Source organism: Canis lupus, chromosome 9 (assembly GCF_011100685.1).
Source record: "Canis lupus familiaris isolate Mischka breed German Shepherd chromosome 9, alternate assembly UU_Cfam_GSD_1.0, whole genome shotgun sequence".
NCBI classification, from domain to species: domain Eukaryota; kingdom Metazoa; phylum Chordata; class Mammalia; order Carnivora; family Canidae; genus Canis; species Canis lupus.
In genome coordinates, this window is record NC_049230.1 from 25,738,196 (window position 1) to 25,756,133 (window position 17,938).

General features: G+C 48.6%; 1 protein-coding gene across 2 annotated transcripts in view; it reads right to left on the bottom strand.

Moving 5' to 3' along the window:
* Nucleotides 1–17,938, bottom strand: part of FAM117A (family with sequence similarity 117 member A) — a 42,909-nt gene that overhangs the window by 8,726 nt on the left and 16,245 nt on the right. Inside the window, exons 1-3 of one of the 2 annotated variants that reach the window (XM_038547631.1) lie at nucleotides 17,500–17,602; nucleotides 9,215–9,384; nucleotides 1,001–1,096 (exon numbers count right to left, since the gene is read on the bottom strand). In XM_038547631.1, coding sequence (XP_038403559.1) covers nucleotides 1,001–1,096; nucleotides 9,215–9,384; nucleotides 17,500–17,590 — 357 coding nt within the window. In that variant the 5' untranslated portion in view covers nucleotides 17,591–17,602. Of the gene's footprint in view, nucleotides 1–1,000; nucleotides 1,097–9,214; nucleotides 9,385–17,499; nucleotides 17,603–17,938 lie in introns of those variants that run through there. The other variant, XM_038547630.1, reaches the window with a different exon arrangement.

A 17,938-nucleotide genomic window follows, 5' to 3' on the forward strand; every position in this document is an offset into this window, starting at 1 on the left:
GGCGCCTGGGTGGCTCAGCTGGGCAAGCGACTGCCTTTGGCTCAGGTCATGATCTCAGGTCCTGGGATGGAGTCCCACGTTGGGCTCCCTGTTTGGCAGGAAGTCTGCTTTTCCCTCTGCCTCTGCTCCTTGCTTGTGCACTCTCCCTCTCCTCTCTCTCTCTAATAAATAAAATCCTTAAAAAATAAACATGGGCCCAAATTAAATAGGACTTCAGAGAATAGATTTGCTGCCCATAGCCATACAAGTTATGACCATTGCCAAGAAGAAAGTGTTTCTAGATTTGCTATCAGGCACCATTCACACCAGGATTCCACATTTAGTATAAATAACCTGCTTACTCTGATAATTACCAACATTACATACTTCATATTTTCCACTAATTTTTAATTTGTAGAGCATTCTTTTCCCATTTTCACTCTGTTCTTGCAACCAAGAGGGGCTTGAGATGACTTCCAGCGAGTCGGCCCTCAGGGGCTGCCACCTGGCCTGGGAATCCCAGTCTGTGCTTCTCTTTACTCTACCTTAGTGACTAGAGTCCTCCTGAGAGAGGGGAAGGGCCAGGGAAAAGCATTTGGGAACCCACAACTATTTTTCCCTTCTTTTAAAAACAAGGCTGTTTGCGTAGTTAAATAGGATGTGAGGTTGGGGGCTTTCGGTTCCTAGAAACTCACGATCTTTCTCCAGCCTCGGGATGGCTTATCTGGATAGAACCTCAAAGTAAAGCGAGAACAGTGGTGGCTCCCACTCTGCACTTGGCTGTGGAGGGCACCAGCAGTCACTGGCAAAGCCCCTGCCTGCCGGCAGAAGGGCCTGGACTCCTAAGTCCAGCCACCAGGATGCTGATAGGCAGCTTCAAAGGAGCCATCTCACTAGGAAAAGGCTAGATCCAGGCAAGTGAGATCGGAGATGTAAGGCCACTCTGGAGCAGATGCATCCATGGTGCTGCATGTGGACAGGAGGCAGCTACCATGGCCAGGGAGTCAAAGGGAGCAGTTACCTCTTTTCGGTGGTCTGTGCTGCCCCAGGATGCTGATCGTTTGTGTGTACAGGAGCTGGCTCGGTCACCTTCAAGCTCTTGCCAGGACAGGGGGGTCTGCAGGGAGAGAAACCCCGTGAGACAGAGTGGCTTCCCAGTCGGGCTCTGGGGAAGCAGCCACTTCCAGACAGAAGTGGTGGCTCTTTGAAGCCTTCTCTGTCGTCTTGTCATCTGCCTCCTAAACACTGCCCACCTCTTTTATCCTTTGAGGCTTCTCCACCTGCAGGATCCACGTCCTCCAGGAAGCCTTCCCTGATGAGCCAACAAGGCTAACTTGCTCTTTACTGTCTTATGACTTTTGCATGTGGATTAGGGCCCCAGCTATTCCAGGTGCCCCACCATTAGGCAAGTTCTACCCCCCACTCCCCGTCTTTCCCAACCAGCTCCAAAAGAACACAGGCTCAGGGAACCACTGGCATCCTCGATTCTTGGACCCTTTATGGGTCCAACACAGGTTCAGGTTCCTGGGAGTATAATGAAAAACAAGTTACTAGACAGGACTCCATTTAGCAATCATTACTTGGTAAAACAGGAAAAATGTCAGTAGAGGTCCCCCATCCTCCATCTTCAACCGAAGCAGGAGACTTCCATGTAGTGCCGGGTCTCGAGCTCCTTTTCACGATTTTTCCCTGCACACAGAGTGAATGTTGGGCGCCCCAAAGTCCTCCTGAATATGCACAGGAGGGTACATTCTCAGCAAGGAGGAAGCCAGAATCCTGAACTCAGCCCTGACCCTTACCCTGACCCCTCTCAAGTTTATCACAGCTCCTTCTCCTGAGCCCTATGCTGCCCTTCGTGAGAACAGACCTCTCAGATTGGCCATGTCCCACCCCACCGCCCACCCACCAGCTGCATCAAAGGCCAAGGACCCAAGAATGAGGCAGGGGGAGGTGTAACCCACTTCCTGTGCCCCAACCTGAGGGAGGAAACTGTTGGCTTAAAAAGCATGAGGCAGAGGACAACTAGATCACTTCCCACCACCAACACCCCTACTTCTATTCCAAGGGAGGGGCCCAAGGGGGAATGCTCCAGAGGAACCAGCTCTAACTTCTTTGCATGAGCTGCCAAACCACGAGGGCCTGGGAACCGTCTCCTCCAACAGATCTGCTGACCTCCCCCGAGAGGTTGTTGCAAACAGAAAAGGGGGAGGATAGAGGGGGGGGAAAAAAACCCAACCACTCACCACCCAACAGCTGTGAAGAAGAGCCTCGGGGTGGGAGGCAGACTGCCCCGTGTGACAGCTGTACGGAGGGGCCACAGGGGGCTGAGTCTCCCTGGCTCTCCCTTCTCCCAGCTGCTGAACCAGGACCTTTCCCGGACCATGCGACACAACCAGGGTGAGACAGCTGCCCCACCTTCCTTCCCCTATGCTAGCCCCGCAGGGAAGACCAGCCAGGGCTCTGGCCTCCACACCCCTCCTCCTTCAGGAAGAGGGCTGCAGCCCAAGCCCTCAAGGTAAAGCTGCCTGTGACAGTAGACGGCAGCCAAGCAGCTAGTCTACTTCCAAATGCCTGCGTCTCCCCCAAACTTGGGTTTTGGCAGACAGAGCCTCAGGGGAGACGCTGCACATACTACAGAGTGAGGAGGAGGTCCCCCCTCCCAGAGCCTCCTCAGCCCAGCAGACCCACAAACATGCCTCCCCTCCCAAGGCTCCACAGCCAACCCTACAGATCACTAACTCTGCTCAGCAAACCTGAGCACCACGCAAGCCTGCTGTCCCTGGAAGGTGGCAGAGGCCACAGAGGAGAGATGGCACAAGCCTAGGTGGCGATGCCCATTTCCCTTCCACCGGGAAGGTACTGCACTCACAACAGCCCCATCCAGGCTGCCAACAGTTCTACTAACATCCCTTACAGAATCTTCAACTACCTCCTTCCTTCCGAAATGCGTGAGGGGGTGGAAGGAGAAATGGGGGCTGGCACTGGAGTTGAGAAAAGATGTGAAAATTCCTGCCAAACTGGGATCATTTCTCTCGGTCCGTTTTACTCCACTGCTCTCTGCTCACCCACATCTTCCAGCAACTGCTGCTGCCTCGGTGTAAACTATGTTGCTAAGGCCATCACTTTGCCTCAACACCCAGCCACTCTCTGGTCAGGGATATTGCCATCTTACCTTCCATTCCATGGGCCCTCTGTACTGGGCACTCATCCCACCCAGGCAAACCTAGCTCTGCCTCCTTTCTCCCCTTACCCTGGACCTCCAAGCCTGGCCTCTCCAACTGAGAGGGCCTGCCCTACCAACTCTTCCCAGCCTTCCCCTCAGCGAGCCCTCCTAACTTGTCTACCCCGTACTGACTGCTCCTTTGCTCCACGTCTCCTCTGTACAGATGGGCTCAGAGTATATATCATCCACACATTCAACATATAGTTACTGAATGCATACTGCGTGTCAGGTACCGTTCCAGGTGCGGGGGACACAGCAATTCACAAAACATCAAAAATCCTTGTACCCTTTGAGTTTATGTTCTAGTTGGGGACAGAGTTTAAACAGTCATAAGTACTAAGAGGAAAAACACAGCAATGAGAGAAGATAGGAACGTGGAGAGGGAGAACATGATTTTAAATGTCAAGGATATCCTCAATGAAAAAGTAACATCTGAAGGAAAATGTGAAGAGGATATGGGTGTGAGCCACGCAGATATCTGAGGTGAGAGTGATCTAGATGGAGAGAACAGCAAGTGCAAAGGCCCTGAGGCAGGAGCAAGCTTGGTTTGTTTGAGAATGATACGGAGGCCAGTGTGGCTGGAGCAGAGCGACCGAGAGGCAAAGTAGTAGAAGATGAGGTCAAGTAGGTGTGACAGCCTGAAAAATGGCCCTCAGAGATACCAGGTCCCAATCCCTGAAACCAATTACTTCCTATGGTAAAGTTTTTACAGATGTGTTTAAGTTACAGATCTTGAGATGGGAATATTATCCTGGGTTATTCAAATAAAATGGGCCATTACTAGTGTCTTTATAAGAGAGACAAAGGGCAATTAGACACACATGGAGAAAGATAAGGTGATGTGACCACAAAGGCAGACACTGGAGTGATGTGGCCGCAAGCCAAGGGACACTGGCAGCCACAACAGAAGCTGGAAGATGCAAGGAATGGATCTCCCAGAGAGCCTCCAGAGCATGCAGGCCTGCCAACACCTTGATCCTGGCTCAGTGAAATAGAATTCGACTTCTGGCCTCCAGACCTGTGAGAGAATAAAGTTTTGTTGTTTTAAGCCACTAAGTTTGAGGTAATCTGTTATAGCAGCCCTAGGAACCGAATACAGTAGGTCATCCTGTGTTTGAAGCCGTTTAAAGACTCGTTTTGAGTATCTGGAAAGCAAGCCCATGCACAAGTGTGGGCATTGGCCCCTCCCACTGACTTGGAGGTGTCAAGAGTGGGGACCAGGCCCTGCTGCTTAGTTCCAGCACATCTGGGTAGACAGGCCACTTCTCTGGGTCTCATCACAGAGGTCTGGGCCAAGGTCACCCTGGGGCACAGAAAAGTCACAGCTAAGGAAGGTCACCCTTCAAAGAGTGCCCCTTTTCTGGCACAAGGGTCAAACCATGCTGCAGGCCGACAATGGAAGGAATCATTCCAGATGAAGCAGAGTGGAGCTTGAGCTCAGAGGACCAAAACATCATTGTTTGTCAAAGGGATTCATGCACTGGAACAGATTTATTTTAACACTCTGGCCCAAGGGGCGCAGCTGAGGGAGAAGCAGGGCCACTTTCTAGCCATGAGTGACATCAGCCAACTGTGTAGATGATGCTCGGATTATGTAAAACTGCATGTGGGTCCAACTAAGGAAGCCTTGCCTGGGCTTCTGAGCAACCAGAGCAACATGTGGAAGGATAACTGGGGATGGGGGTGGAGGGCAGCTTTCCAAAGAACAGCCTGATAGGACAAGGCAAGGATGGGATGGAGCTGGAAACCCTCTGAATTGGAACCTGTTTCTCTGACGCCACCTCAACTCAGTTTCTACCTGGATTCCAAGGCAGGAGTCCCAGCTGTGCCATCTCCAGGGACCTTGGCAGAGCCAGCTGGGCCCTGGGAGCACAAGCCCATATATCTAAGAGGGGACAGAGAACAGTGTGGTGCCTGGCCTGGTAGAGATGCTCAGTAACTACGCATTGAAGTGAAATTCGGCAGGGAATCAGCCCCCTGGGGACTCTGGTGAAACACAGGCAGGAAAAGCCTCTTTGAGGGTGGTCTGCTGGCCCATGCCAAGAACTCTGGCTGCAGGTGGCCAAGGCCACACCATCCCTGGCCCTACAGTGACTACATAACCCTCAGATTTTCCATCACGGACCCATTTTCAAATATTCTGTGCTGCTGTCAAACCATATGCTGAACAACTGGTCCCGCTCACCAGTTTGGAAAATAGGCGCCATGCCCAGGCCCCCACACCCACAAAGAAAGCCCGTGATGGGCAGACTGAATTGTGTGTCATTACCAAACGCCGAGGCGCTGGCTTGGGGAAAAGAGTAATGAAAGGAAAGAAAACACAGTAGGGAAAAGTCATAGAAAGGGAAGTCTTCCCAAAGTATGCTGCCTCTGCCTCTGGCCTACAAGACACTCCCTGAGATTTGTTAAGGACTTAAGCTATTTTTTTCCTCCCACAGGCTAAATCAAGCCTAGAAGAAAAAAAAAAAAAAAGTTCTATCATAGAGGCTTCCACTGCTCACCTGGAGCATGTAGAGGAAGCAGGGCTGGGATGAGCAGAACAGGGGGCCAGGCAGGGCAGGTGCCCCAGGACCCATCTGTCTAAAGGATGAGACCAATGGGGGAACTTTGCTCAAACAGTCATTCCAGCTGCCGTGAGACCACTTCTTCCCTCCAGGAGAGCGCACAGAGATCCTAGTGCCTCACACAGCAAGAAGGGAGGCAGTGACCACAACCATGGGCATGTGCAGCCATTGCCCACCCTGGCCCAGCCACTGGGAGTGCCAGCCCAGAGCACTTGGTGGCCAGCTCTGGTTTACCAGCTGACCTGGGAAGACAGTAGTCCAGAGAGGGAAAAACATACTCAGATTAGTTTGGAGAATCCTGACAAAATCCTCTAAGACACAATGAACCTCCTCCATATGATGGTGATTGCATACAGGAGCCTTGCCAGTCCTCCCTGGGTGGCCACTCTGTGCCCCACTCCCATTGTACCCAAGCTCTTCCTTGGGCTCACAAAGCTTATCTCTGGAAAACCTGGTCTGCTCTCCCCCATTGCTCTTCCTGGCTCAGAACATGCACGACTTCACAGAACCACCATTCCCCCCAAAAACCCATCTACCTCTCTTTCTCCCGTGCCCCCCATACTTGGGTAACCACCCTGCAAAGAAGATTCAAGAATGCAGTATGCTTGGCTATCTAAATAGGCAGGTACTCTGTGCTTGCTGCCCAGGTTCTTGTTTCCTCTAGGAGGTTCAGAGAGGCGAGCTGCTCAGCCGAACAGGGCTGCTGCCCTCACTACAAGGTATGTCCCTGGGAATGCCAGGACTAATGTGGTCTCCAAGCACACACATTCTAGCTGCTGGCTCTGGGGTGGGGGGCAAATCAGAGGGCAGAAGTGAGGGTCTGCCTGCCAGACACAGTAGAAGTGCTGGTGTGTCAGGAAGAGAAGGGGCAGAGGGCAGGCGCAGGGCTCAGAGATTAACGAAAAGGTGCTGGCAGCAATCTATTTTCTAACAACATTAAAGCTTTCAAGGGCTTTGGTAAATCCTGCCTCCCTACCTTCCCTCTACCCTGTCCAAGCTCCCTTGTATCTCCCCAGGAAAAGCCCTCCCTCATTTCTAGTCCTTTCTGGGGATATGCCCATGCTCTGTAGAGAAGGAACACCAATTACTTCGGGAGATGTCAGGGGAGCCTCAGGTCTTTCTGGTGTAATGCCAGAGTTGAAGGACGTAGCTTGTGCCAGGCCAGGGGGGCTCGAGCAGGAATTTGAATGGAAACCCAAAATCTAGAAGCAGAGAGTTCCCAGCAGGCCAGGAATGAAAGATGGGCAAAGTGCATATTTTGGTTTGGATGCCTACGTTGATCAGAATTCTCTCACCTCTTGACTGCAGCCACAATATTGACAGGTTGCTAAGAGTTCCTCGAGGGCTGGAGCCCATCCCGGGAAAAGAGGAAAGCTGCACAGCATGGCCTTGCCAGACCCACGGAGGCGCATCGCTGACCTCTGCCTTGCTGTGGCAAGAAGCCCAGACTTGTTATATAAAAGATCTGGCCTGCAGCTGGAGCCCAAGCAAAAACACATAGCCTAGAGCCTATGCCTCTAAATCCAGCCCGGGAACATCTGAGGCCAACCCCCCCTCGAGCTGACAAAGAGAACACTCTCCAAGGAGTGGGGTAGAGGCTTCCTAGAAGGTTGGTGGCCGGAAGTGACAGAAACAGGGAGAGGTGGGAAGCCTGCACCTGGTAAAAGGGGTTGCACCCATGAGGTTGTAACCTGGAAGCAGCCTCGAGTCCTGTCCTCCTGGAAGTCCTCTTTGACTTGGTACATTATTGGAATTAAACACTCCTTTCCAAAGAGAAGGGGGCGTGCACTCCAGGCCTGGGAGGGCAAAGCATAAGTCATCTTACTCAGCCTTTGCAAAGGATGCAGGGAACAGAAGCGCCTAGAGTTCCAAGGAGGCGGCCCCCGCTGTTCACCACTGGAGTGTGTCCTCCCTTCAAATTCTGTTTGTAGATCTAAAGAGGGCCACTGATCTTAGCTGCAGCAAATTCTTGTTGGTTCAAGGTGGGGCATTCCCGTGAGAATTCCTCTCCTCTAAACTGTGCCAAACATTTGGCCCCATCTCATCCCTTGGCTGTCTGTTCACTGGCCTTCATGGAACTGGCATCCAGACCTGTAGAGGCCAAATCTTGTTCTCATTTCCTTATTCTTCATTCCAACATGCCAAGAACAGTACTGGGCATTCAGACATTCACTAGCAACATTTGAAAATAGATCTTGTTAAAGAAATGAAAGAAAGGGACCAATGTGATGTGCACAGAAGAGGAGGTAGGGGGACAGAAGTACACAAAACACTTTCACACTTGGCCGTCACCCCACCTGCGAGCAAGCAGAGTGGCCACCTGCCCCTGGCTGGCAAAGGAAGAGCCAACGTGCTCAGGACCCCCCAGGATGGGGCCTGCTTCTGAGCTGGTGTTCTTCCTACCTTGTTTCCTCTTTCCTGAGAACAACTCATTTGTTCTGAAGTTGAACAGGAATGGGTTTAAATCTATCAAAATGGAAAATATTTGACTCTTAACAACTGCTAAGAACGTTGAAGTTCTGAGTGAGACTAAGAAATATATTTGGATAGGAGAGCCTGGGTAGCTCAGTCAGTTGAGCGCCAGACTCTTCATTTTGGCTCAAGTCATGATCTCTGGGTTGCGAGGTTGAGCCCCATGTCAGGCTCTGCGTTCAGCTCAGCTCTTTCCCCCACTACCCCCCCCCAACCCTGTGCACACACTCTCACACTTTCTCTCTCTTTCAAATAAATAAATAAATCTTAAAAAAAAAAAAAAAAGGAACAAATATCTTTGTATAATTTCACACGGAAGATGACTGCTTGCTCAGGTGAACACTATCTTATTCAAAAACCAACCAGTGGGCCAGGTGATCTGCGGAGGTTCCGTCCAAGTTTAGGATTCTTACTGAGAAGACTGCCAGGAAAGAAAATACTGACAGACAAGTCCTGGGCTCCAAAGGACTCAAATGAGCCCACCAGACTCCCATGGGCTGCTGGCTAGGGCTCAAGTCTTCATTATCTGAGAGCTTTCCACTCCTACTGCTCCAGTGGGATCTCTCCTGGCTCGACACACTTTCTGGCCCCTTCTTCCAGTTGTCTGGGGAATGCGAACTTGGTTGAATGTTGGCCTGCTTAATTTTAGAAAGGTAAATCTCATTTTTGAAAACCTAGAATAGATTCCAAAGTCAACTCTTGCTTACCCACACACAAATACTCAAAGCCAGACTGGAAAGCCCAGATTGAGTTCTCTCTTCCACTAGCCAGGTGGAATGCAAACTCATTTTCACGTAAGTTTACAGAGAAAACCAAGCCAGTAAATATCAGATGCTGAAAAGCCACATGGCGAAGATGTACAGCCAAAACTCAGGACAGATCATTTCAGTGACTAAGAGTTGGTAAATAGACCAAAGGCCTCCTCAGCCAGCCCCCTCCCCCCCATCCTTAACCCATTAGGAGAGCGCGTCATTACCTGGGTGGCCTTGTCATTGGTACAGCAGGTGAAGGCCCCATCGGCATCTCGTGGCCACTGGCCCAGAAGGTAGGAGCTGAGGATGGTGTCCAGGGAGAATGTACGTCGGACTTGGGGTGGCTGAGGCCTACACACTGACTTTTCTGGGGCCACGGAGCATGGGACGCTGGCTGGAAGAGAGCACAGCCCGCAAACCTTGACATCAGCATGGAGGAAGGAGACGTGGTAACAACCTTCTCTCTCCTAAGAAAGCCTCACCTGACAGCCACGTCTTCACTTGTATCCACTTGTAATACTAAAAGATTACTCAAAGTGGCCCATAAAGCAGATATAGTCTGACCAGAGCTGTCCTGATTTAACCAGCTGGCCTTTATCACTGGAAACAATTTACATCATTTTACTTTGGACAAGGGATTATTTTATATATGCCTTCTTTTTTCTGTTCCTAATGGACTATGAGCCCTGAATTCCTAAGTCTCAGACTAGTTCCTGAGAACAGGACCGTTTCCCATCATTAATGAGGAAACTCTAAGTGGCAATCTTTTATCCCCTGGCCTGCCTCTCTCCGGCACCCACTGCAGGGCTCCTAAGCACTGCACAAATTCAACTCAATTAACTGAAGAACTCTTCATATTTCCTTCAAGACTGGTTAGCTCAGGGAACCTAGGTGACTGAGACAAAGAGAACAATAGAACTCCTTTCAACCATCCGGGATAGAGGAATCCAGCTTAGGAAAATCAGTCTTTGGGTTCCCTCCTCTGTCTCTGACTCCTGGCTACACAGGACAAAAATAAAGCAATTATAAATCCATCCATTTAATTTTTACCTTGGTTAAAGCTTTTTTGGAAGAAGGTAAAAATCGAAACTGTTGATAAAATGTAAAGGTTCTGGAATCATCTGTAAGTTTCAATCATCTGGGTTGACCCTGTTTTCCATGGCCACATTCAAAACATTCTATCTTAAGATCTATAAAGGCTCTTTCCTTTAAACAGAGCAGAAACATTTTCACATCTGTAGTAATCCCTTGATAATTCATGTGTGCATTAAGCACAGTGAAAGGAGCTGGGGATCGTAGGTATAAATAAACTTGAAGAGTTTTATATTAAAAAGACACCAACAGGTTGGCAGTTTCTCAAAAAAGTTAAACATAAGATTACCATGCAAGCCAGCAGTTGCCCTGGTAGATAAATATACAAAAGAATTGAAAGCAGGGTCTTGAGATATTTGCACACTCAGGTTCATAGCAGTGCTATTCACAACTGAAAAGTGGAAGCAACCAAATGTCTGTCAACAAATGAATGGATAAACCAAATGTGGTATATACATTGAGCAATGGCTCATTAGTCTCAAAAGGGGATGGAATTCTGATACATTCTACACAACTTCAAAACATTATGCTAAGTGAAATAAAGCAGACACAGAAGGACAAATAGTATATGATTCTACTTCTATGAAGTAAACTCATATGGACAGGAAGTAGAATTGAGGTTACCAGGGACAGGGGGTGAAGGGAATGGGGAGGTATTATTTATGGGCAGAGTTTCTGCTTAGCATAATGATAATATTCTGGAAATGGATGGTGGTGATGGTTGCACATTGCACATTGTGAATGTACTTAATGTACTTAATACTTAATACTAATGTACTTAATGCCACTGAATTTATGAACTTAAAATAGTTAAATGGTAAATCTTATGGTAAGCATCTACCATAATAGAAAAAGAGATGCTGGGCAGCCCGGGTGGCTCAGTGGTTTAGCGCTGCCTTCAGCCCAGGGCCTAATCCCGGAGACCCGGGATGGAGTCCCACATCAGGCTCCCTGCATGGAGCCTGCTTCTCTCTCTGCCTGTGTCTCTGCCTCTCTCTCTCTCTCTCTCTTTCTGTGTCTCATGAATAAATAAATTAAATCTTTTAAAAAAAACAAAAAGAGATGCTAACCACACTATGTATATCCTCCAAGTCCATTTACATATTTATACACATTTTGACATAATCAATGTGAAATGTATATTATGTTCTGCTTTGTTCTATCCATTTCATAGACCCATTTCCAAGTCTCAACAATCTACACATTTGTTATTTCCAATAACTACATAACATTCCACTAGGTTGGTATAGTCGTTTGCTTAGCTGCTCCCATATATTGGGCATTTGAGGGGTCTTCCTGCCCACAATCTAGGTATCACAAATGTTACTGCATGGAAAACTTTCAGTCTGTTTTTATCTAATTCAGCATCTTTCCGAGTCCTCTCCCTCAGCTATCATATGTGCTCATTTAAAACAAAGAAAAATGATATATTACAAAAGTAGTAAGTGTGAATTGCAGAAAAGTCAGGAAATATATAAACAAAGATAAACCTCAAATCTTGACATCCAGAGATAATCACTATCCTTGTCAGCCAGACTGCTGCTGTGTATGTGCTTTAAAATAAAAAATGATATCATACTGTACAAATTGTTTTACAATATGTTTTCACCTTATACCATAAACACTTTTCCAAACAGTATATATTGATCCGCAAGACATCCTTTTAAAAGATCTTAACATTTCTGTTAAAACTCTTCAAAGGCTCATTTTTAAAGACAATAGTCAAAGGCCTCAGGTTCTGGTCCCACTTACCTTTCCTGTACATTTCATTCCTCTTCAAGGTCTCTATGTCCTGAACAGGCTGTACTATGCATCATTTCCTACCTATGTCCTGTGACTTCCTTCCTCTAAGGTTTTGCACAGGTGCCCAGGGTCGAAATCTGCCCTGTGGGTCAGGGACAGCCTAACTGCCTCCCCCTCCACAAAGCCTTCTGGATTTTCTGGAAGGAATATCTCAGAATTTTCTGATTTTCCTCAGCACTTTGTACTCTTCTAGTACTTAGCACCCTCTTGGATTATGGGTATTTTAACTCCTAGGTAATAAACAACCTGCAGCCAAAGATTGTCTCTAACTTATCTTTATACCTCCATACAGTGATGAAACATTGGGCTGGCGAATGGCAGACACCTGAGTTTTTGTGTAAAATCAAAAACTGTTACTAAAGGGAACAACTGCTCTAATTATATCATGGATTCAGTTTGTCTGCCTTGTACATCCATGCTCAACCCACTCCCCATGAGTAAAGCCCCCAGGGCTGCCTGTCTCTTCCTTTCTCTGACTCAGGAAGGTCTGACCTCTCTCTTCTCCTCCGTATCTTGTCACCCAGTAAGTCAGTGATAGGCATGCTGGGCTCAAGCCCCAACTTCATCTCCCACACTAGCATGTCAACCAACCACTCTTTTTCCTATCCTGGGTTTGAGACCAAAAGGTGACAATCCAGGTATTTTGGGGAGGTTTTGATGCATGCTGGCAGGCAGGTCAGACACAACACTGCTGCCCTATGGTCCTCCAAAACCATACATGAGAACCCAGGGATGAGGCAGGTGGTAGCCTCAGAAAACAAGTTTACAGGATTATATAACAGAACAGCAGAGAGGCAGGTGGGAAGCAGATGAGCAAGAGGTTGGCTTAAAGGCCAGAACAAGGTGATCCTGATAGCTGCTTCATCACTGTGTGAAAGAGGGCCATGACTCCTGGGCAGGGAAAGCAGCAAAGAAAGGGGATCTCTGAGAACAGCCTCCTGAGCCCCTCAGCAGAAGCTGCTGCAAAAGCCTCCTTGAGATTTTTCTTTCACTGAGACCACAAGGGCTCTCTGGTATTTATATAGAGCTTTCAAGTTTTGCCCCATCTCTACAGTCTTTTCATCTGAGTCTTTACTCTCTGGTCATCCCTGAAAGGGGCTTGGGGGGACTATCAGGGAACCAAGGCCCAGGGAGAACCTACCTCAGACTGGACTCAGTTGCCCATGAGGTCTGATGTGGTCCTATGCCTAAACCCAAGCCTCCTTCCTCCTCAATCACCCCACGTGGGCTTCCAGCCCCTTGGCATCAGGAACACCCTCTGAGGTTGCAGGGATAACTGCCTAGACACCTGCAGAAAGGACTTTTAGTTCCTTTTCAGGGAAGGGAGTCTTCTGATGGCAGGCACTGCCCAGATGTCTATACTGACTTTCTGTTTCTCGGGTTGGTTGGTTTGGGTTTTTTTGAAGTCTTTGAAACCTTGGGATTCTACTATCTCCCAGGGACAATTTAAACCGCACCCATTCGATAAGTTCACATTACCCCTCATATCCCACCCCACTCACAAGCTACAGTAGAAATCCAACCTCAAAGGCAGTAATCAGAGATGGGATCGTACTCCCAGTACTCCCGGGCAAAGGGAGGACCTAGAATCCTGGAATTTGTTGCAAGAATCCACCCACCCACCCTGGTCAACTCTACGTGCTTTCTGGCTACCTTTGACCAAAGTGATTCACAAAGACTCTGAGGGCATCATGGGTCCTGACTTGCTCTCCATATACAAAAAAAAAAACAAAAAAAAACACACAAAAGGAAGGAAGGAAGGAAGGAAGGAAGGGAGGGAGGGAGGGAAGGAGGGAGGGAGGGAGGGAGGGAGGGAGGGAGGGAGGGAGGAAGGAAGGAAGGAAGGAAGGAAGGAAGGAAGGAAGGAAGGAAAGAAAGAAAGAAAGAAAAGAAAGAAAGAAAGAAAAGATAGATAGAGGGAACAGATAGGAATGGAGAGAAACTGAGCAACCCAATCCAGAACCAGGGCAACGCATGCCCTCCTCTCTGCCAGATCTGTGAGGATCTCACTGCATTGAGGTCAAATTGGAGGCCTTGACTCCGTTTCTTTTCCTTTTAGGAGACAGCTCGGCCTCAGCCTTATTTCTAGGGTGACCACATCCTATCACTGGCACAGTTCCTACCAGTTACATGGTGACAGAACCACCTTCTGTCTCAGAGACTCAGCAAGTCCCCACTTCCCCTCCCCAACCCCCAATTCTTGGCATGTCCTGACACCACTGAAGAGAGTAAAATGCCGTGTTTCCCTTCTCATCCAGAAAATAGGAAGGGGAGCACTTTTTGAAAAATTAGATTTTGATAAGTAAAGAAAACTTACCACTTATTTCAAAAACCTGGCCCTAAATGGTTTGGTGAGCTCCTGCTAATTTGGGTGCTGAAACTGATGAAGGGCTAAACCAGTGTGTCAAGTTCCCCCCAAATACAACACAAACCAAAGCTAGAATCAGACAGTGATGGGTGTTGTACCATCCTCAAAGGAGCAACAGGCTGGAGCGGCGTGGCTCCCCAATATCCAGAAGAGGCTCAGATGTGAGGGACCCAGTTCTGACCAAGGCTCTACCTTTCTCCTGATGCCATAGCAGTCAACAACACCCAACCTCCCTGGGCCTACTCTCTCATCTGGCAGGTGGGTGCTCAATCCCAGCCTACATTACTTCCTAGAAGTGCTCTCAAGAACAGAAGGTGAGGGTAGCCTTTGTGGCTCAGCGGTTTAGCGCCGCCTGCAGCCCAGGGCGTGATCCTGGAGACCTCGGATCAACTCCCACATAGGGCTCCCTGCATGGAGCCTGCTTCTCCCTCTGTCGCAGCCTCTCCCTCTCTGTCTCTCATGAATAAATAAATAATATCTTTTAAAAAAAAAAAAAAGAACAGAAGGTGAGATGCAAAACTGCTTTAAAGTCTTCATTAGACTGATTAGGTTGAACCAGTTAATGTCACTTAATCCCTCCCTCTTCCACAATTCTTAAGGATAGAATGTGGGGGTAAAAGAGCCTAGAAAAAGAAGATAGCCCAGAAAAGACACACAGAATGAGTCCCGACCACACTATCCCTTCCTTATCCCACACTTCTTTATAGACTGTCAAAGCCTTGCCTAGTGACTGAGCCAGCATGGACACCACCTTGAGGAAATGGAGAGGCTGCCTGTATGTCCTGTGCTGCCCACGGAGCCCTTGCTCAGTTGGGAACGTCCCAAAGAAATCTCACAAGCCAATATAGTCAAAATAGGAGCCTCATGGGCTCATCCCTCATGGATACACTGGAAAGATCTGGGGATTGGGTTGTGCCCTGCCATTGTGTGATTATGGTCAAAGAAGCAGCATTGAGAAGTTACAACGGTTGCTTGTGGTTGGAAGCTGAACTGTTTCATTTCTGGAAAGTACCCTCTCAGATTTGGGAAACAGGGGGAGGGCAAGAGGACAATCGGCTCCCCTATCTGAGAAGGGACGCCCATATCATGACGGGTCATGACAAAGCAGCAGGCTGCCGGGGCACCGGCTGGGTGCCTGCAGGAGGGTGGAGTGTCCTGTTTACAGTGCTGTGGGGTATTATCGGCCCATCGCATGCAGCAGCCTCCACAGCCCAACCACCTGGCGAAGCATCCTGGCACAGGGCCAGGCCATTTCACCATGCAGCTGAGCAGTGGCGGATGCTTGGGTTCTTGGGCAACAGCAAATGGAAAAAACAAAACAAAACAGCACACACCGGAGATAAGAAGCCTTAGGTGCTATCTTCCAGAGACACTTGGTTCTGTTTCCCAACTGCTGCATTTGTATGGCTTCGAGGACAGGGGTTCTAAGTGGAGAGCGCCAGTAGTCAGGTGTCTGAGCACTGAAGGGTTAGACCAGAGGGCAGAAAGCACAGAGCAGACAAGACATTGGACCGAGAACAGCCAAGAGGGGCCTGGTGCACCACCATATACTGACTAATTCCTCCAGTGAGCAGATTTTGAGCGCCTATGATGAGCCAGTCTACGAGCACCGGTGATATGGGAGGAGTGCACGCAGCTACCGACATGGGTGAAGTGCACAAGGCTGCTATAATCCCTAAGGGCCAGGCTACCAGGCACAGCCCCTGGGGGTCCCCCCAGCCAATGCCTCTTCAGAAGGACCACCAAACTGTCTCCGCAGCTCCCTCCTCTCCTTGGCTAGAAATCAGCTCAGGCCTGACCACACCAGCAACCCCCCACCCTGGGAACCCAAAGGAGAAGGATGACAGCACTTAGAAGAAGAGCAAGAGGGGGTCAGGGGAAGGCAGCAGATGATGCAGGAAGTGAGGCTTTTGTGGCTGCCTTTCTCAATTTGGCCAGATAGTGTGGGGTGGAGGTTTGGCAGCTCACAAGGAGAAACCAGTGGCTGGCCAAAGGGTCCCAGCTGGGCATCTAGGGGGAGCTGCTTCACTCACATTACTACCTTCGAAGCAATGTAGGAGAAGCCTGGGGAGTGAGACAAGGCTATTCTCCCCACCCTCCATTAACACGAGGCCCAGTGATCCCAAAATACCCAAGAAGGACTGCAGAAGGCAGAAGGACAGCCGATGAGATCATACATGTGGCCCAAACTCAACAACTAGCTGGTCTAACAAATGAGCTATGAGACACTTTCTCACGTTGTTGGGCTTTGAAGCATTATTAGCCCTAGTCTTCTCACTGCTCCTCTTAAAGACAGATAGCTTAATATAGCAGAAGCTGTACCTTTTTAGAGGAAACATGAAAATGCAGATGAGCAAAAACTGAAAAATAAAAACTGTGCTGGTCCCCGGCTCAGAGATTGCCACCTATCCACATCCTTCCTGATCTCTCCGTGTGCATGCATGTATGCATCTTTTTAATAAAATGAGATATTAGACACGTTTTTCTACAATCTGCTTATTTCCATCACTGATCCTCCTTCAGAAAGAGGAGTAGGCAGGGGTGAGGCAGTATAGGAAGGTGAGGCCGGGCACACAGACTGGCTGGCCATCAGGGGAGCAGGTCCTGCCCTGTCCCCCACCCCCCACCAGCTGTGATACAGTGCTTTTGCTGGGGGTGGGGAAGGAGAGGAGTATGCTAATCTGGAGAGGAGCAAAGTAAACCAGGGAATCAGAATTTCTAAACAGTTCCCCAATAACAGATTGGCAGTTAAGTTGGGGAAGTTCCCCTCCAGCAGCTTTATAGGGATTCTTTTTCCATTTTGGTATGCGAGTTGGGATTAAACACTGCAGGCAGTCTTCTGAGCAACCTGTGGCCTAGCGCTGCTAAACTGCTTAACTCAGGGATGTGTGTGGGTTTTGGAGGGAAATTGTGGTCAAACTGAAATTCCCAATATGACTGTACAAGAGTTAGAAGCCCTCCTTGGAAAGCCCAAGGAGAACCCATCCATCCTGGCAGGAAGAATAAAGCTGGGGCTTAAAACACTTTATTCAATACCAAGCAAGCAGCTCATTTCAGCCACAATGGGGAGAAGAAGCTACAGAAACTAGATTGAAAAAGAAAGAAGGAAAGAAGAGTAGCATCACATTTCCCTTACCAAGGAGGCATATCTAAAGGGAGAAGTGATGATATTTGTATACGCATGAAAAAACTACTTGGCCAGGCCCTCTGTTAATTACTAATTCCACGGTTAAGTGTGCAGCTCACATGAAAATATTTCTTTCTGGCTATGTGTCTGACTTCCCAGCACGCAGATCACATCTATGGGAACTGGAAAGAAGCGCCAGGAGAAACCCATCTAGAGAGGTCACTGTGGGGGGAAAAAAATAAGGAATACAGTCTTTGTATCAGCGAGGAAAAAGGGTGATCCCAAGTGTGCGTGTGTGCGTGCGTGTGTGTATGTATATTTAAATAGAGTAGACACCAGTTATTTAGACGGTTGTTCAATTCTCAAGAAGCTGCAGTTAGAAGAAAAGGAAGTGGTGTGAACTTTTCACCTTTTATCTGAATTCTCTGAAGACTTCTGTAGGATTTCAACATTCTTAAAGCAAAACAAAATACTAGCAGTTAGTGATTGGAGCATGCTTTTTCCTTTGGGATCCACTTGGCCTCTGCAAGAATAGCATAAATAGCACATAGCCTTGCC